The sequence below is a fragment of the Camellia sinensis genome, chromosome 1, assembly GCF_055761805.1.
Source record: "Camellia sinensis isolate YWXY chromosome 1, ASM5576180v1, whole genome shotgun sequence".
In the NCBI taxonomy this organism is placed as follows: Eukaryota; Viridiplantae; Streptophyta; class Magnoliopsida; order Ericales; family Theaceae; genus Camellia; species Camellia sinensis.
Genome location: NC_138961.1, coordinates 82,861,190 through 82,880,734, shown reverse-complemented (window position 1 = coordinate 82,880,734; position 19,545 = coordinate 82,861,190). Strand labels below are relative to the sequence as shown.

The 19,545-nt window shown below is 37.0% G+C and overlaps 2 protein-coding genes across 2 annotated transcripts; both read left to right on the top strand.

Annotated features, from left to right (window-relative positions):
• Positions 1 to 7,488: 7,488 nt before the first annotated feature.
• LOC114304013 (uncharacterized) lies at positions 7,489 to 8,250 on the top strand. The gene has a single exon (XM_028249195.1). It carries the CDS (start codon positions 7,489 to 7,491, stop codon positions 8,248 to 8,250), a length of 762 nt encoding a protein of 253 aa, XP_028104996.1.
• A 3,039-nt stretch (positions 8,251 to 11,289) lies between these two features.
• LOC145804777 (uncharacterized) lies at positions 11,290 to 11,909 on the top strand. Its single transcript, XM_082899860.1, has 2 exons — positions 11,290 to 11,667; positions 11,802 to 11,909. The coding sequence occupies exons 1-2, from the start codon at positions 11,290 to 11,292 to the stop codon at positions 11,907 to 11,909; spliced, it is 486 nt and encodes a 161-aa protein (XP_082755986.1).
• Positions 11,910 to 19,545: the final 7,636 nt, after the last annotated feature.

Sequence of the window (19,545 nt, the reverse complement as noted above, 5' to 3'; positions counted from 1 at the left end):
TTTACTTTAAAACACAAAACAATGTTCTAACCACCCAAAACTTCCTTACTCCTTATTAATCTTACATTTAACTCCCTTTTTATGCTTTCAATAAAACCTCCTCAACATGAGGTTTTTATGCAATACAAACATGCCACCCATCTATCTATGAGAAAATATTGAAGAGAAGAAAGGAAATTCCTACCTCTAGCAAGAAAAGGAAGATCCCCGAAATTTCAACGTCGATCAAAATACGATCTCAAATTGATAGAAAGTCGTTGTCATCCTCTTTGTTTTTATATAAGGAACATGGGGTAGAAAATTTATAGAAAGAGATGAAAACCAAGCTTTTGTGAGCTTGGAACTCAACAATGGCAGAACGGAGATAGAAAGAGTTTGAGAAAATGAAGAAAAGTGGACCAAAATATGAGTTTCAAAGATGTTGATCCTGAATAGACCGCTCGAATGACCACTCCTATGCTCGAGCGAACATCAACATCTTCATGAATCTTAGACTTGCAAAAGTACTAGAAACTTTGCAAGACTGCTCGAGTGATCAATCCGTCGCTTGAGCAATGAGAAGAAAAAGAGATTTTCTAGAGTGCAACAGAGGGTTTCGACAATAACGAGTGGATCTGTAGATTTGCGAACTCTTTCTCTGATCCTTCTCTAAATCGCCTTCGTCAATGGGCTTTGACCCTGGCAGCGTCGCAGAAGTTATCTGAGCTGCAGGTGATGTAGTTGAAGGAGATCAATCATCGCGCCAGTATTGGATTCGCAGAGTTAGGTGGTTGGCGACAATGTCGCAAACGGTGGCGGAGCCGTAGATCATGACGATGGTGGCGGAAGAGTTGCCGAGCGCGTGGACTGGAACAACGGTAACTAGGGTTTGGTTTGGGAAGATGAAGATGAAGATGAGAGAGAGAGAGAGAGAGAGAGAGAGATTGAGGGTTTGATTTGGGAAACAAATATGTAAACAATATGTATAAACATGGGTATTTTGGTTATTTTTCTTAAGCATGACCTTATGGACAAAGTATTTTAGTACGTGGACCTTTGGACAATTTTTTTTTAAATTGGATATTATAGCCGGATGCTCTTCTCAAAAAGAAAAGTTCTCTCTCCTCTCTCCTTCTCTTTTTTCTTATTAATAAATAAATCAATCATTTTTTCTTTCTCCTCTCTCATTTTCCCACATTCTGCACATCAATCAATTAAATTTTTTCCCACATCCATCTATTCAACTACAATATATATATATATATAAATTACAAATCATCCCAAAATTATTTTTAAAACTCATAACCAAACAAATTTTCAAAACTCTTTTCAACAACTTATCTTTCAAAATACAATTCAAAACTAAAAAAAAAAATTAAAAAAATTAAACCAAACGGAGTAGTTTTCTAGGATGTAGTTCATGGGTGTTTGTAATTCAATCATTTGAATAATAGTATATGTAATTCAATTATTTAAATAACAATTCTTTCACTTTTCGTCGATTTGCACAGTTATATGTGAAGGAGATTGTTAGATTGCATAGTGCACCAGTGTCAATAGTGTCAGATCGGGACCCTCGTTTTCTGTCTAAGTTTTGGGGTGCGTTACAATCAGCTATGGGTACTCGGTTAAATTTTAGTTCAGCTTATCACCCTCAGACAGATGGGCAATCAAAGAGGACTATTCAAACCCTTGAGGATATGTTGAGGGCTTGTGCTTTGGAGTGGAGAGGTAATTGGGATGATTATTTGCCACTCATGGAGTTTGCCTATAATAATAGTTATCATTCTAGTTTGGGAGTAGCTCCTTATGAGGCTTTGTATGGAAGGAAGTATAGGTCTCCTTTGTGTTGGTATGAGGTTGGTGAAAGGCAAATGTTGGGACCTGATTTGGTGGAGGATGCTACACAGAAAATTATCACCATCAGAGAGAGATTATTGACGGCTCAGAGTAGACAAAAAAGTTATGCTGATCATCGTAGGAGAGACTTAGAGTTTCATGTGGGGGATATGGTATTCTTGAAAGTATCACCATGGAAAGGAGTGATCAGGTTTGGAAAGAAAGGAAAGTTGAGTCCTAGATACATTGGTCCATTTGAGGTATTGGAGAAGGTTGGTGAGGTTGTGTACCGTGTTGCTCTACCCTCTAGTTTGGCAGGAGTGCATAATGTGTTTCACATGTCTATGCTGAGGAAATATGTGCACAGTCCGTCGCATGTGATAGATTATGAGCCGCTTCAGATTAGAGAGGATTTTTCATATGAGGAGATATACCTGTTCAGATTTTGGATTCGAAAGAGAAAAGGTTGCGTACAAAGGTCAATTTTTCTGAATTCGAAAGAGAAAAGGTTGCGTACAAAGGTCATTAAATTGGTTAAGTTACTGTGGCGTAATCATCTAGTTGAAGAGGCGACTTGGGAATGCGAGGACGAGATACGCGAGAAGTACCCACATCTATTCTCATGATTTACTCAGGTTAGTTTCGAGGACGAAACTTTTTTTAGGAGGGGAGAATGTGAGAACCCGAATATAAAAATTAAGTAAATAATTAAATAATAATATTACAATCTCAAATATTTTGGTGGTGAATTCTAAGGTGCAAATTAAATATTATTGGAGGATCTTTTAATTAATTTTAAACTTAAAATAAATTTGTGGTGAAAGCATTTAATTTAGAAGCAAGATTTATTTTTATTTTTTAAAAAAATATTGAGGGCAAGTTAGTAAGTATATTTTGTTATATTAATAGTTATATTTTATTTAAATTAATGTGTTAGAAAATAAAGTAATATAAAGATAATATTTTAGGGCATTTTTGTGTAGATACATATGTAACCCTAGGTTGCCTAATACATTCTATAGCAGCAGCAGGAGGTAGCCATGGGGGAGAGAGAGAGAGAGAGAGAGATTGAGAGAAAAGAAGAAGAAAAAAAAGGGGGTTGCAAAGAAGGATGGATTTTTGGGTGTGTACTAGGTCTTTTCTTTCTTCTTCCTTAAGGTTTTGTTCTTTATCCTTACTCTATGATTATTTAGTTCATTGATGGAGAGGTTGTAGGTTTATGTATTGTGTATATAGATATCCTATTAAGAAACTTGAGGAGCTAAATTTATGTGTAAAGATTGGGTGTAATTTTTAGTCCAAAAATTCTGCACAGAATCGCATACTTTAAAAATCAAGAAAACATATCAAACAGATGAATTTTAGTCTGAAATTTTTACAGTAGATCAGTTACATATTGAATTGCATATCTGAATCTTTTCATAATTTTTGGGAGTCAAAATCCATATAAATTGAGGTATTCAAATCTGTCCAGGAAACCAGTCCGAAACAGTAAATTCGGGAGCGTTGTTCTCTTTGGGTATAAATCCAAAAATTATCAAATCAGTGTCATTAGAACCGGTTACGAGTCTAGTTTCTTTCATTTTTGACCTTGCGTTGATTGCTCATGTATACTAAGAGAACCGTCAATTTCTTTAAAGTGCTGCAGAAAACAACCTGTTTGGATATAATAAATTGTAGATAATTATTTTGATAAGAAAATCAAGTGAAACCAATTGGGTTTGAAACTTAGGATATACTAGATCATATCTGGAGGTTATTGGAATTTTTCGAATAGCGTGGAGTGGGTTTTTTAATTTTCAAAGTTAGCGAATATGTTGGGAAGGCTTGTTTGAAACTCTGTTTTATCTTAAAGTTATTTTTAGTTAAGTTTTGATCGGAACCCATGTCTTGGGTGATTTTAGACCTTGAAGAACGTGAACTTAGGTAATATTTAAGAGTAACGGTGAGTTGGGTTGAGCCGTGTTAGTGCGCTTTAGTTGAGGTTACTTAGTTCTTATTCTCTAGTATTTTTAAATTAGTAGTGACGTGTAGTTTTCATACTTGGTTCAGGGCACTAGTTGGACTTTTATATTCTATTCAAGGATTATATTATTTCGGTTTCAGGTGAGTAGTTTCATGTTACATATTTTTATAAATGTTCCCCTACCCTGAACTGTTGGAAAATTAAATTGTTGTTTCATGACTAAACTGTTTTGATAAATTATTATATTATCAATGGAATCAAATTATTTCTGAAACATGTGTGAACTTGGCATACTGTAAACTATTTGTTTTGGTCTCATGTTTATAATGATGAATTACCATATTTTGCAAAACTGATGTGTATTGATTATTGGGACCATGTGTGTATTTAGTCCAGGGAAATTATTCCACTGTGTGTGGTGACTCTGGCCACTAGGGAACAGATCCGGGTTGGGCCATGATGACTCTAGTGCTCAACGATTGTAAGGAAAAGACCTTTAAAAACAACTAGGTGACCTTAAATCGGATCGTCTTTGAGAAAAGGCCCAGGTTGCCACCCTGAGGATGACTTTTAGTTCGGTATTGGATCCAACGGGGCTTATAGCCTTGAGAACTGTGTGGCATATTATTTATTTTTCTTGGTACCTAGAAAATTATTGGTGTTCATGTTATAATCTGTTTTAAGTGAAAAATGTCGTTTATCATGTTCTTGCGAGACATGAGTATTTTAAGTGTTGAACTGTGGAACCTTCTTTTTGAAACAGATTGTATTTACCAAACTGTATGCCAATCTAGTTTCTATGATATATATCTTATTTTGGAATTGAACCATGTTTTCAAAACTGTATTTACTATCCATGTTGCTACTCACTGAGCTATCAGCTGACTTAGTTGTTTACCATTTCCAGGTGTTAGAAGGACTTAGAGTGGACTCATGGTGTAGCGGGGACTCAATTGCATGGACCTCTAGGGCATTTATTTAATTTATTTTAGATTGCTTTGTCAAGTTTTGTGCATACATTGTGGTTGGGTTTTATTTAGAATTATTTTATTTTATGGGCGGTTTGTGTCCCATTTAGTATATATATATATTTTTAGGAAGTTGGTTATGACTTGTTTTCACTTGTGGTATGTCACTGGATTGAGTGTTGATTTATTTATTTCTAGGCTATCATCACATTTATTCTTTATGGTTTTTGGGTTCATGTTTAGGCTTACGTCTGCCTTGGGCTAAGTCCCTGTGGGCCACGACCGGTCATGCTCGGATTTGGGGTGTGACAATTGATGTAAAACCCAAGTTATTTATAGAATTATTTTGGATAGATTAATAATTAAAATAAATTGTATGGGTAATTTAGTAATCTTAAGAATTAGGTTTTCAACCCTTTTAAAAAAAGAAAGAAAAAAAGAAAGAAAATGGAGCCTTGTGAAAGTGCTGCTAGGTATTTGGAGGTTGCTGCTGCTCCACGGTTTGAAAGGTAGAAAAAATGAAAAAAAAAAAAAAAAAAAAAAAAAAAAAAAAAAAAAAAGAGACCTAAACCAAAAGGAAGAGGGAGGATTTATAAGAGTGGTGGTTTTGCTTTATTCATCACTTAGGTAAGATTTATTTTATTGTATTCTTATCTATGATTTTGGTGTTAATATATCAATAGATGATTTTATGGGCATTTATGATTAAATAGATATATTGATGTAATCTATGTTGGGGGTCTCGATTTTGCTCAATTTTAGAGTGTATTTTGCATCCCGTTTGGGTGGTTCATATTTTGAGATTGATATGTGACGGGTTAAGTTTAATGGTGGTCTATTTGTGGGATACACGATTGACTACAAGAAATTACAAATTTTTACATGTATATAAACAACAATAGAATAATATGGGTTGAGAATTTCTGAAGCCGTGATGGCTTTGTTTTGATGCTAAATCATAGGAGTTCCTAATAGACTATTGAGCTAATTTATTCTATTGTTGTTGCAAGAAGAGATGGATGGGTGCACATAATAATTGTTTAAGCGGTGTAATATTTTATTAGGTTTGTGAGATTTAGGTGGATCTTGGTAATTTGAGATTAGCTTGGAAAATATTATTTTAGCTGTTTGAAGGTAAGTATCCCTCTGTCACTGTTGGTTCATTTTTTTTTATTCCTATCGAATCACTTAAAATCATAAATATTTATTTATAGCCTTCATGTTCTCTTAAAATAAAATATGGGTCAAGTATAAAACAACATCGAATATTATTATGAAAATTATTTGAATATTTGGTGAAACTATTCTGAAAATTGTACTAAACGTTTATTCTGAAAATATCGAATGTTTTATTCAAAAGTTGTGTATTGTTTGAATTTTGAACATCACTCTAGTCTGACTATGATTTGGACCCTAGCCAATGGGGGTTATTTATTGGCACAAAAACTAGTTTCTTTTGGGGCTTTACCACCGGCCTATGTGTGGTTCTGGGCCTTGTCACAGGCTAAGTAACCGTAGTCACCAAGACTTGGGTTTTGTGAATCAAATCATTGAACCATCTGAATATCGAACCATTGATTTGAACAATGAATTACTTTGAATTATCTTGTTGGCTTTTCATTTAAAATGTATTGTACATTGTTTATCTTTAGCTATGAAACCATCTTACAAATAATTGTTCATTTATTGAACTGTAGAAAAATTATATTTATTAGTTATCGATTTATTTATTTATTTTTGTATACTTGATCCAGTTAGCAGTGATGGTTGGTTATTTACTGGGCTATCTAGCTTACCCTTATTTTTTTTTTTCAGATTTTGAAGAGTAGAGCTGCATAGGATTTTTACATGTGGGAGTGTAGAGAGTAAGACTATGATTTAAGTACTTGGATTATTGTTTTGTTAGTGGATTAAATTAGTGGACTTGGTGGACATTTTCATATAAGAACTATTACTTTTATGGATTTTGGCATTATGACAATTAAGGATTTAATTTGAGTATTTTACATTGTGGGTTATGTGATTGGATTCTTAGCCTTGCATGCTCACTTATATGAGTGTGCGGCGTTGTCACGGAGCTTGGGGCGTGACAATTTTGTGGTATCAGAGCCAAGTTATAATTTTATAGGCTGGTATAGAATAGTGGTGAGATTGGGTAGATGTAGGATTGGGAACGCTTATAATTTGATATAATGTTAATTTTATTTTTATGTTATAGGAGCTTGAGAATGGAATGAGATGATGTTTTATTATTGATGCATATAGGTTGCAATGGAACATGAGGAGACATTGGCAAATATGGCTAGGAATACACGCCAGGGTCAAACGAATCGACGGACTGGTAATAACAATCGGCGAGGGAATGTGACAAATAATGGTAGTGGTTCTCAAGCAGTCGGAGGAAATCAGGGGCAAGAGTTGGGACAACAAGAACAAGCTGCAATCCCCAATCCAATTGGAATGGTTCAAGTGCTTTAGACTTTGGTCAGGGTGGTGCAACAACAAACCACCATAGGGAATGACTTGACTAGACTTATGGAGCAACAACAACGGATGCAACCAGGTGTTGGGCCACAACCGAGGCCACGTTGTAACATTACTGAGTTTAAGAAGATAGCCTTGGCATTTGATGGAGCCACAGACCCTTTGGAGGCTGAAAAATGGTTGACAGAAATGGAAAAGTTATTTCCCGTTTTTGAGTGTACGGATGATTAGAAGGTGACCTATGCTACATTTATGCCACAAGGGATAGCTAATGATTGGTGGCAGATGGAGAAGCGCATACACGAGCATGATGCCAACCCCTATACATGGGAAAGGTTTAAGAATGCATTCAATGAAAAATACTTCCCTAGGAGTGTTCGTCTACAAAAACAAAGGGAATTTTCGAAGTTAGAGCAAAGGAATAAGACGGTTGCAGAATATGAAGCCGAGTTTACGAAGTTGTCTAAATTTGCATCAACATTTGAAGCAGACGAGGATAGCAGAGCACGAAAGTTCGAAAGTGGGCTAAGAACGAACATTATGCAACAGGTGGTTCCTTTCGAGTTACCTACTTTTGGAGCAATGTTGAATAAGGCTTTGTTGGTTGAGAGTGGCCTCACTAGAGCCCAAGAAGAGAAAGAAGAGAATTATAAGAAGAGGCCTAGTTCTTCCAACTTCCAAACTAACAACAGTTCGAAGGGCCATGCTAAGAGACAAAACACTTCTTCGGTTGGGAGTTGGAGAAGTCGAACCATGGGTGGTAGTGTTGACAAGCAGAACGATCCGGTACAGTGCACTAGGTGTAATGGATTCCATCAGGATAGTGAGTGTCATTGGAATACTGGGGCTTGTTTCTCTTGCGGGCAACAAGGGCACAGGATAGCTGATTGCCCTAACCGGAAGGGGCATGAGATTGAACAGAAAACATGGACAAATAAAGGAGCATCAATAGACAAAGGGTTTTCAGGAAGTCAAAAGAAAAATGGAGGTCAAGACCCAAAGACTCAGGGTTGAGTGTACGCACTCACGCAACAAGATGTTCAGATTTCCAACACGGTGGTGTCAGGTACTGTTTTAGTGTCTTCTGTTTATGCACATGTGTTATTTGATTCTGGCGCTACAAATTCATTTGTGTCTATGGGATTTGTTGAGAAACATGGATGGAAATGTGTCTCTAGAGAGATCGACTTATGTGTCGAAACCCCGATAGGAGGTGTTATGGTTGCCGACTTAATTTGCAAATCTCGTGTGGTTAGTATAGATGACAGGAAATTGCTTGTAGACTTAACTGTTTTAGATATGCGAGACTTTGACATAATTCTTGGAATGGATTGGTTGGCAACCAATTATGCTTCTGTTGATTGTCAAGGCAAAAGGGTAGTATTTGAGATTCCTAATCAACCAGAATTTTGTTTTGTGTGTAGTGGAGTTAACACTCCTCTTCTGGTAATCTCAGCTTTGCAAGCTAGACGGTTGTTAAGGAATGGTTGCGAGGGCTATTTAGCTTCTGTGAGAGATACCCGTGAGACTGAATTGAAGTTAGAGGATATTCTAGTTGTGAAAGAATTTCCCAATGTTTTTCCTAAAGAGTTACCGGGGTTACCACTAGATAGAGAGATTGAGTTTGCCATTGAATTGATACTCGACACGGGTCCTATCTCCAAGGCTCCGTATCGGATGGCCCCATCAGAGTTGAAAGAGTTGAAGGAACAATTACAAGAGTTACTAGATAAGAGCTTTATTCGGCCTAGTGTTTCTCCTTGGGGTGCGCCTGTTTTATTTGTGAAAAAGAAGGATGGTAGTTTTCGCCTTTGCATTAATTATCGAGAGTTGAACAAGGTGACAATTCGAAATAAATATCCTTTGCCTAGGATAGATGACCTATTTGATCAGTTGCAAGGAGCACAAGTCTTTTATAAGATTGACCTTCGTTCCGGCTATCACCAGTTGAAGGTTAAGGCGGAAGATATACCTAAGACAGCCTTTCGAACTAGATATGGGCATTATGAATTTTTAGTGATGCCGTTTGGGTTGACCAATGCGCCTACAACTTTTATGGATTTAATGAACAGAGTATTTAAACCCTTCTTAGATCAGTTTGTGGTAGTTTTTATTGATGACATTCTTGTGTACTCAAAGAGTAAAGAGTAGCATGAAGAACATCTAAGAATAGTGTTGCAGATATTAAGGAAGAAGAAATTATTTGCTAAATTAAAGAAGTGTGAATTTTGGCTGGAGAGTGTATCATTTTTGGGTCATGTGATATCTAGAGATGGGGTGTCTGTTGACCCAAGAAAGTGGAGGCAGTGGTAGAGTGGAATAGGCCTACTAGTGTCACTGAAATTCGTAGCTTCTTGGGTTTAGCAGGTTATTATAGAAGGTTTGTTGAGAGATTTTCCCGAATTTCTATGCCTTTGACTCGTTTAACACAAAAAGGGGTTAAATTTGAGTGGTTTGATGATTGTGAGAAGAGTTTCCAAGATCTAAAGAGTCGATTGGTGTGTGCTCCAGTACTTATAATTCCGTCCGGAGATGAAGGTTTTACCATCTATAGTGATGCATCGAAGATGGGCTTGGGTTGTGTCCTGATGCAGAATGATAAGGTAGTGGCATATGCGTCTAGGCAGTTGAAGCCATATGAGCAGAATTATCCTACGCATGATTTGGAGTTGGCTGCCGTGATGTTTGCATTGAAAGTCTGGAGGCACTACCTGTATGGGGGTGAAATGTGAGATATTCACTGATCATAAAAGTCTGAAGTATATTTTCACTCAAAAAGAATTGAATATGAGGCAAAGGCGATGGTTGGAGCTATTAAAGGACTACGATTTGACTATCAATTATCATCCGGGAAAAGCCAATGCAGTGGCGGATGCCTTGAGTAGAAAGACCTCGAGTAATTCGGCTACCTTGATCACTGACCAAAAGAATATCTTGGAGGACTTGTAGAGGTTGAATATTGAGATTAGATGGCATAACCATGGAGTGCAGTTGGCAAACCTTAGAGTTCAATCCACATTGATTGATAGAATTAAAGATGCTCAGGGAAGAGATCCTCAGTTGCAAAAACTTAAGGCTGAAATGGAAATAGGGCTACAGATGGAATTTTGTACACATAAAGATGGAACCTTGAGATTTGGAGAGAGGTTGTGTGTGCCTAATGATTTAGAGCTCAAGAGAGAAATCCTGAGAGAAGCTCACAATTCAGGATATACTGTACATCCAGGGAGCACTAAAATGTATAAAGACTTGAAGAGGAACTTTTGGTGGAATAATATGAAGAGGGAAATTAATGTTTGGTATGTCAACAAGTGAAAGTTGAACATCAGAGACCTGCAGGTAAGTTACAACCTCTTCCTATTCCCGAGTGGAAGTGGGAACATATTACCATGGATTTTGTGACAGGGTTGCCTAGGACCCAAGGTGGTAACAATGCTATTTGGGTTATCGTTGATCGATTGACCAAATTCGCTGACTTTCTAGCTTTTGAGGTAGGCTTCTCCTTAGAAAAGTTTGCAAAATTGTATATCAAGGAGATTGTGAAGTTGCATGGTATTCCGGTGACCATAGTGTCTGATAGAGATAGCAGATTTGTATCTATGTTTTGGAGGAGTTTACATACAGCTTTGGGCACTAGTTTGAATTTTAGCACTGTCTTTCATCCTCAAACTGATGGACAGTTAGAGAGAACTATTTAAACCTTGGAAGACATGTTGAGGGCTTGTGTTATTGATCTTGGAGGTTCTTGGGATGAGCATTTGGCCTTAGTGGAATTCTCTTATAATAACAATTATCATGCGAGCTCAGATGGCACCATATGAGGCTTTATATGGACGAAAGTGTAGATCACCTATTTGTTGGCTTGATGTGGGTGAAAGGAAGTTGTTAAGGCCTGAGATTGTGCAACAAACAGTGGACAAGATCAATCTTATTAGAGAGCGACTTCGCACGGCACAGAGTAGACAGAAAAGTTATGCAGATAACAGGAGACACAATTTGGTGTTTGGGGTTGGAGACCATGTGTTCCTTAAGGTGTCTCCTATGAAATGAGTAATGAGGTTTGGTGTTTGTGGAAAATTGAGTCCTAGATTTGTTGGGCCATTTGAGATTTTAGATCGAATTGGTGAGGTAGCTTACAGACTTGCCCTACCACCTTTACTAGCTGGAGTTCATAATGTTTTTCATGTCTCAATGTTAAGGAAGTATGTACCGGATCCTAGTCATGTGATTGATCATGCACCGTTGCAATTTAAGGAGGATTTGACTTATGAGGAACACCCTATACGAATTGTTGATAGAAAGGAACAGGTTTTGAGGCGTCGAGTCATCCACTATGTTAAAGTTCAATGGAGTAATCACTTAGAAAGAGAAGCAACTTGGGAACTCGAGGATGAAATGAAACGAAAGTATCCACAACTTTTAAGACTCCAGGTATGTCAAATTTCGAGGACGAAATTTCTTTTAAGGGGGGAAGAATGTAAAACCCAAGTTATTTATAGAATTATTTTGGATAGATTAATAATTAAAATAAATTGTATGGGTAATTTAGTAATCTTAAGAATTAGGTTTTCAACCCTTTTAAAAAAAGAAAGAAAAAAGGAAAGAAAATGGAGCCTTGTGAAAGTGCTGCTAGGTATTTGGAGGTTGCTGCTGCTCAACGGTTTGAAGGGTAGAAAAAAAAAAAAAAAAAAAAAAAGAAAAAAGAGACCTAAACCAAAAGGAAGAGGGAGGATTCATAAGAGTGGTGGTTTTGCTTTATTCATCACTTAGGTAAGATTTATTTTATTGTATTCTTATCTATAATTTTGGTGTTAATATATCAATAGATGATTTTATGGGCATATATGATTAAATAGATATATTGATGTAGTCTATGTTGGGGGTCTCGATTTTGCTCAATTTTAGAGTGTATTTTGCATCCCGTTTGGGTGGTTCATATTTTGAGATTGATATGTGATGGGTTAAGTTTAATGGTGGTGTATTTGTGGGATACACGATTGACTACAAGCAATTACAAATTTTTACATGTATATAAACAACAATAGAATAATATAGGTTGAGAATTTCTGAAGCCGTGATGGCTTTGTTTTGATGCTAAATCGTAGGAGTTCCTAATAGACTATTGGGATAATTTATTCTATTGTTGTTACAAGAAGAGATGGATGGGTGCACATAATAATTGTTTAAGCAGTTTAATATTTTATTAGGTTTGTGAGATTGAGGTGGATCTTGGTAATTTGAGATTAGCTTGGAAAATATTATTTTAGCTGTTTGAAGGTAAGTAACCCTCTATCACTGTTGGTTCATTTTTTTTTATTCCTATCGAATCGTTTAAAATCATAAATATTTATTTATAGCCTTCATGTTCTCTTAAAATAAAATATGGGTCAAGTATAAAACAACATCGAATATTATTATGAAAATTATTTGAATATTTGGTGAAACTATTCTGAAAATTGTACTAAACGTTTATTCTGAAAATATTGAATGTTTTATTTAAAAGTTGTGTATTGTTTGAATTTTGAACATCACTCTAGTCTGACTATGATTTGGACCCTAGCCAATGGGGGTTATTTATTGGCACAGAAACTAGTTTCTTTTGGGGTTTTACCACCGGCCTATGTGTGGTTCTAGGCTTTGTCACAGGCTAAGTAACCGTAGTCACCAAGACTTGGGTTTTGTGAATCAAATCATTAAACCATCGATTTGAACAATGAATTACTTTGAATTATCTTGTTGGCTTTTCATTTAAAATGTATTGTACATTGTTTATCTTTAGTTATGAAACCATCTTACAAATAATTGTTCATTTATTGAACTGTAGAAAAATTATATTTATTAGTTATCGATTTATTTATTTATTTTTGTATACTTGATCCAGCTAGCAGTGACGGTTGGTTATTTACTGGGCTATCTAGCTTACCCTTTCTTTTTTTTTAGATTCTGAAGAGTAGAGCTGCACGAGATTTTTACATGTGGAAGTGTAGAGAGTAGGACTATGATTTAAGTACTTGGATTATTGTTTGTTAGTGGATTAAATTAGTGGACTTGGTGGACATTTTCATATAAGAACTATTTACTTTTATGGATTTTGGCATTATGACAATTAAGGATTTAATTTGAGTATTTTACATTGTGGGTTATGTGATTGGATTCTTAGCCTTGCATGCTCACTTATATGAGTATTTTACATTGTGGGTTATGTCACGGAGCTTGGGGCGTGACAATTTGCATATAAGTTATTTTATTTCTTTGTTCCAAAGAACTCCTAAAATCTTTCAAGGCGAAAGAACCTTTGAGCAATCACCCGTTCTTTATACGAATTAGAAAAGAAATTTGAGTTGAGGCTCAATTGATTGTGGTCTAACAAAATTCTTACTAACATAAATTGGCATGCTCGGTGGGACTCTACTAATTTGGAACAATGGTGAGAATAAGGAAACAAGATGACTTATAAGGAGATCCATAGAAGCAGCCAACAGAAGAAATGGCCATTGGAGGGATGAACAGTAGTGAGAAATTTGCTTGATGAACAATAACACATGGAACAAGGAAAAGATGGTGAACATGTTGGAGTGGTAAATATGAATTTCCCCTGGTCAGAATTCATGAACCACTAGTGGTTTCACATCATGGAGAGTCGACTTCCTTATATCGGATTCCAACTTTTAATGAAGAAATGGAAGAGGTATTTCAAACTCCTAATATCAGACACAACACAAATAAGAATAGATGCATGCTAAAAATGGCACTTGCAGGGCAATTAAGACCTCTAGCCTATGCAGATCATGCTTAAGCTGATCAAACGCCAATGGTTCATAGACACCCTAGTCAAAATATGGAATTTGAAGATCAGAGGCCTTAGGATCAAGGCCTTGAGTGAAATCATAAGGAGGCAAGAAAAGCCTATGTTTAGGAAACTGTATCCGCCATGGTTGGACAATGTGGCATTTCCTAGGCACTATAGAATGCCAGAATTTTCTTTATTTTCCAGCGAAGAAAACCAATCAACCATCGAGCATGTAGGTAGATTTACTTTTCAATGTGGAGAAGTAGGAAACAAAGACATTAAAAATGAGATAATTTCATCATTCATTGACAAAAATTGCATTCTCATTGTTTATTAACTCGCTAGTCAATTCAGAAGAAATGGAAGGGTAATTTCATGCTCAATCCTCTAGAACAGAACTAGAAGTAACTATGGTAGACTTATTTCGATTAAAGCAAAAGCATACTAAAACTGCTGAGCAGTTTATCGACAAGTTCAAAACCAGTAGTGCCTCAACACTTTGGGCTGCAAAATGTGATTCATCCCAAATTTCCCAATAGAAAGGTGGGAGCAGAGAAAATTTAATGTAATGATGTGATAACCCTGTTCCGTATTATGCTAATTGGTTCTTATTATAAATATGATTATGTGTTTGATATGATTTTGTGTGCCATTTATGTGAAAATATGTAGTTTTGAATGTCTATATGTTCACCGTAGGAATATCTGTTTCATTATCTGCTTTGGAATTTAAATTGAAGGCCTTATCGGTCACAAAACCCGAAATTGATTACGCCATTGTGATTAGCGTAATTTTTAGAGCCTACGGTGAAATTTAATTAAAAATTGATTTGGATCGAATTAAATAGATTAAATTAATGATATAGTGCCCAATTATTTAATATTTATAAGTGTGATTAGTGGGACTTATATTAAATAGGCACTACACACTCAATTCCTCTCCTTTGTTACATTTTGGCTGATTTTGGCTCTCTAGAATGGGAGAGAACCGAATTTAAGAGAGAGAGTGTGGGAAATTGAAGGTTTGCTCAAGAAGCTTGAATAAATTGAAGACTAACTCAAGATTTGATCATAAATTGGGAAGATTAAGGCTCCTAGGTGAGTAATCAACTCTTGACTCATGAATTTTAGTTTGTAAATTGTAGATTCCAAGTTGAACGATGATAAGGAACATGAGTTAAGTTGGTTTTGTTGAATTGGAAGCCAATATGTACATGCATGTAAGAAATTGCTTTGAATTTTCATATTTGAGCACAATGTGTATGACCCATGTTGAATTTTTGGTTTAAGTCCATGTAGAATAATGAGTATCTCCCACATGCATATGCAAATCATGGAGGTGTGAGTTTGAATGTTTGAATTTAATGTGTGGGTGATGAGTTTGGGTCAATTTGAGGCATGCATGTAAGTAATTCAAGGAATTGAGCTTCATTGTGTTGTAATTTGGTGTTTGTACTATATTAGTACATGTTTATATGAAGTTTGAGCCATTATATGCAAGAAATGTTGGTTGAAATGTTGAATTTGAGCTCAAGAACCATTCTGAAAAATCCAGAATTTTTTATGTACGCTCGAGCAGGGGAACCGCTGCTCGAGCGGGAAAAACGGGCTCCCAGCATTTTTGCAGACATGGACGTTCGCTCGAGCGGGGAAGTTCACGCTCGAGCGGGGAGCCATGTAGTGAGGACTTCCGCTCGAGCGCCAGAATTCGCGATCGAGAGTAAATATGACATAACAAGTACTTTTGCAGGCCTCAAGGGTCCGCTCAAGCGGGGAAGTCCACGCTCGAGCGAGGACCCTGTTTCTGAAAATTTTGAAAGCGCGTTATGTGTTTCGCTTTCTATTCTCTTTCACTTGCAAGCACTCTTTGGCATGCATTGAACATTGTAAATAAGATAAGAAGATAAGAATGAAGCCTAAAGAGGAATATGTGAATTAAAGAGCGGATTGAATCGGTTGTGACCCATATGTGTTATGTGATGTGTAGGGTCAAGCTCCAAGGAAAATCAACCAGCTGATCACTGTGAGTAATATCTTAACAAAGATATCTTAAATATGTTATTGTCCAATTGCTTACTCCTATGTAAGTTTTATAAGTTCGTTGACTCGATTGGTAGACAATGTTTGCTATGCCGAATAAATGGGCCAGAGGCCAGTATGATCTGAATGATAGAATGAATAGGCCAAAGGCCAGTTTGACATGAATGAATGAATGGGCCAGAGGCCAGTATGATCTGAATGATAGAATGATTGGGCCAAAGGCCAGTTTGACATGGTAGAATGAATGGGCCAAAAGCCAGTTTGACACAAAAGTATGAATGGGCCAAAGGCCGGTTTGACATGAAAGTATGAATTGGGCCAAACGCCAGTTTAACAGGAATGAAAGATAAGTGGGCCAGAGGCCATATGGCATGAATGAATTGGGCCCGAGGCCGTACGATGTGTTTGGAACCGCAATCACTTGACCTATATTTGTACATATGTTGGATAAAAATGCGAATTGGGCCCAAGGCCGTTTGAAACATGTTGTTCTAAATACCATTTGTGTAACTTCTTTATTGATATTGTTCACTGGGCTTTTGCTCACGCTCATTCATGTGTTTGTAGGTGAGCCAAAAGAGGTCTCAACCCAGCCTCAGTGAAGTCCGTGTGGAACAACCAAGGTTTTGAAGAGTCAGCCCTTACGTCTCACGCACGAGACCCGTCTTCGCCCTTTTGCTATCTTGTTTTGTTTTGTCATGTCGGCGAGGACCTTGGTTTATGTTTGTATATAGTTTTGATTAGCTGACCCAAACTGAATGATCCTGTATGTACAGAGTTATTTGTATTAGTTCATATTTTGATGTGAGTTATTAACATGTATATGCATGGTTTATAATGATGTGCCATGTAAGCACAACTCTATGGACAAAGTTTTAAATTTTGCTTCCGTTTGGCCCTTTACTCTAATAAGTTATGTCTGGTTTGATTTGAGGCCGTAGGTAATCCCAAGATTACTGGCCGGTCATGTCCTTAACCCATGGGGGCCGGTTCGGGTCGTGATAAAGTGGTATCAGAGCACCAGTTAATAACTCACACACTTGTCCAAAAGAGCAATTAGCGTCTAGAAAAGATCTAGGATGCATTCATATGATAAGTATGAATCTGAAAGCATCAAGAATACGCTTAAATGTTTAATGTGAACGATTATGTGTTATCAGTTTGTGATTTGCTTGCATTGCAAATTAATTGAATATGTATGCTCTTAAGTATATACATACCTGTGAATCCTTTGTATATAGTATAATGCAAGTTTAATCAGATGGTGAGAACAAGAGGTGATAAGATAGAGGAGTCTTCTGCTGCCATAATGGATAGAATGGAAAGACTGATTCAGGAAATGGCAAAGACATTGAGGCAACAACAAGAGTGGCAACAACAGTAGCAGCAGCCACATCCTCCACCTCCACCTCCACCTCCGGCACCACCCGTGCCAGATAATTAGAATGATGACTGAATCATAGCTCTCACCAAAGAGTTCAAGAAAATGAAACCACCACAATTCCATGGGGGACTAGATCCGTTGAAAGCCGAAGCATGGGTTCTCGGCATTGAAAAGCTATTTGAAGTGTTCCCGTGTTCGGAGACACAGAAAGTACTTCTAGCCACCTTTATGTTAGAAGACGAAACAAGAAGATGGTGAATGTTAATGCGTGAAAATCATAAGGATGTTGACTGGATGAAATTTTTGGAAATTTTCTACAATAAGTACTTCCCGCAATGTGTTCGGGATAGGAAAGTGTCAGAGTTCATGGAACTTACGCAAGACAGTATGACTGTAGCCGAGTACGAGGCCAAATTCACTGAATTGGCCAGGTTTGCACCACACGTGATTGACACTGATTATAAGAAGGCCAGACAATTTGAAGATGGGCTTCAAAATGACATTTTAGAAAGGGCGAATGTCTTGAAGCTGGAAACCTACATTGGCCCTGTTTGGTAGAGTTGTGGGAAAGTGATTATAACTTATAGCATAACAGCTTATAGCTTATAGCTGTGAACATAAGCTGATTTTTGGCTTATAAATTAAGCTTCTCCTCTCCCACTCAAAGAATAAGTTGATTTTTGACTTACAAAAAGTTATAAGCTGTATTGTTAAGCTGAATCAAATACATCAAAATAGCTTAAATTAAGCTAAAAGCTGAAATAAGCTGGAAATAAGTCCCACCAAACAAGGCCATCGGGGTGCTAGACAGGGCCATAATTTCAAAAGCTAACATCGCTAGACAAACTAAGTCCACAACTGACTGGAAAGGCAATAAAAGGCAAGGCTTCTTCTCAAAAAAGAAATCTTCGAAAAAGCAAAACACGGGCTCCTCAAATACTTCGAATTCTTCCTGAGACACATCTCCCATGTGCAATATTTGTAGCAAAAGGCACCATGGGGTTTGTTACCGTATATCAGGAGCCTGTTTCAAATGTGGTTAACAGGGGCACATGGCCCGAGATTGTAATCAGAACAGTGGGAAGCTAACAGCTAGCTCAACTGCATCAATCCCAAAGTCGGGAAACACTATGAGATCTGCTACCACCGGGGATACCGTGAGGTAAGGGAGAGTGTTTGCGCTTGTTCCATGCGATACACGGAATGCCAACGCAGTTGTCTCAGGTACTATTTCTATATGTAATCGGGATGCTTTTGTGTTAATTGACTCCGGATCAACACACTCTTTTGTGACGTGTACATTTGCATCTAGACTAAGTAGACCACTAGAATTATTGCCATATCTGCTATGTGTATCTGCTCCATCCGGGGAATCTGTATTATGTGAATCTGTATATCGTTTTTGTGACATGAGTATTGGGAATGCCATTTTATATGTGGACTTGTTACCCCTGAACTTTAGGCATATTGATATAATTCTGGGCATGAACTGGTTAACTAAATATTGTGCCACTATTAATTGTGTGACAAAATGGATTATGTTTAGATCACCAGAACATGAGGAAATTGTGTTTGTGGGTAACGGGGTAGTGCCTCCACCTTATTTGATATCTGCAATGAAAGCATGTAAACTGATCAGGAAAGGGTGCCAAAGTTATTTATGTTATGTGTTGTCTGAACAATCTGTAAATGTTGAATTGAATAGTATCTCTATTGTTAGAGAATTTCCAGATGTGTTTCCAAATAAACTACCAGGGGAATTGATGGACAGGGAGATAGAGTTTACAATTGAGACTATGCCAGGCACCTAACCTATTTCCAAAGCTCCCTACAGAATGGCTATTACTGAAATGAAAGAATTGAAAGAACAGTTGCAAGACCTGCTTAACAAATGGTTTATTCGACCTAGCACTTCACCTTGGGGTGCACCGATATTGTTTGTGAAGAAGAAAGATGGAACCTTACGCCTGTGTATTGATTATAGAGAACTGAACAAGGTAACGATAAAGAATAAATATCCTTTACCCTGTATTGATGGCTTATTTGACCAATTGCAGGGATCACAAGTATTTTCCAAAATTGATTTGAGGTCCGGG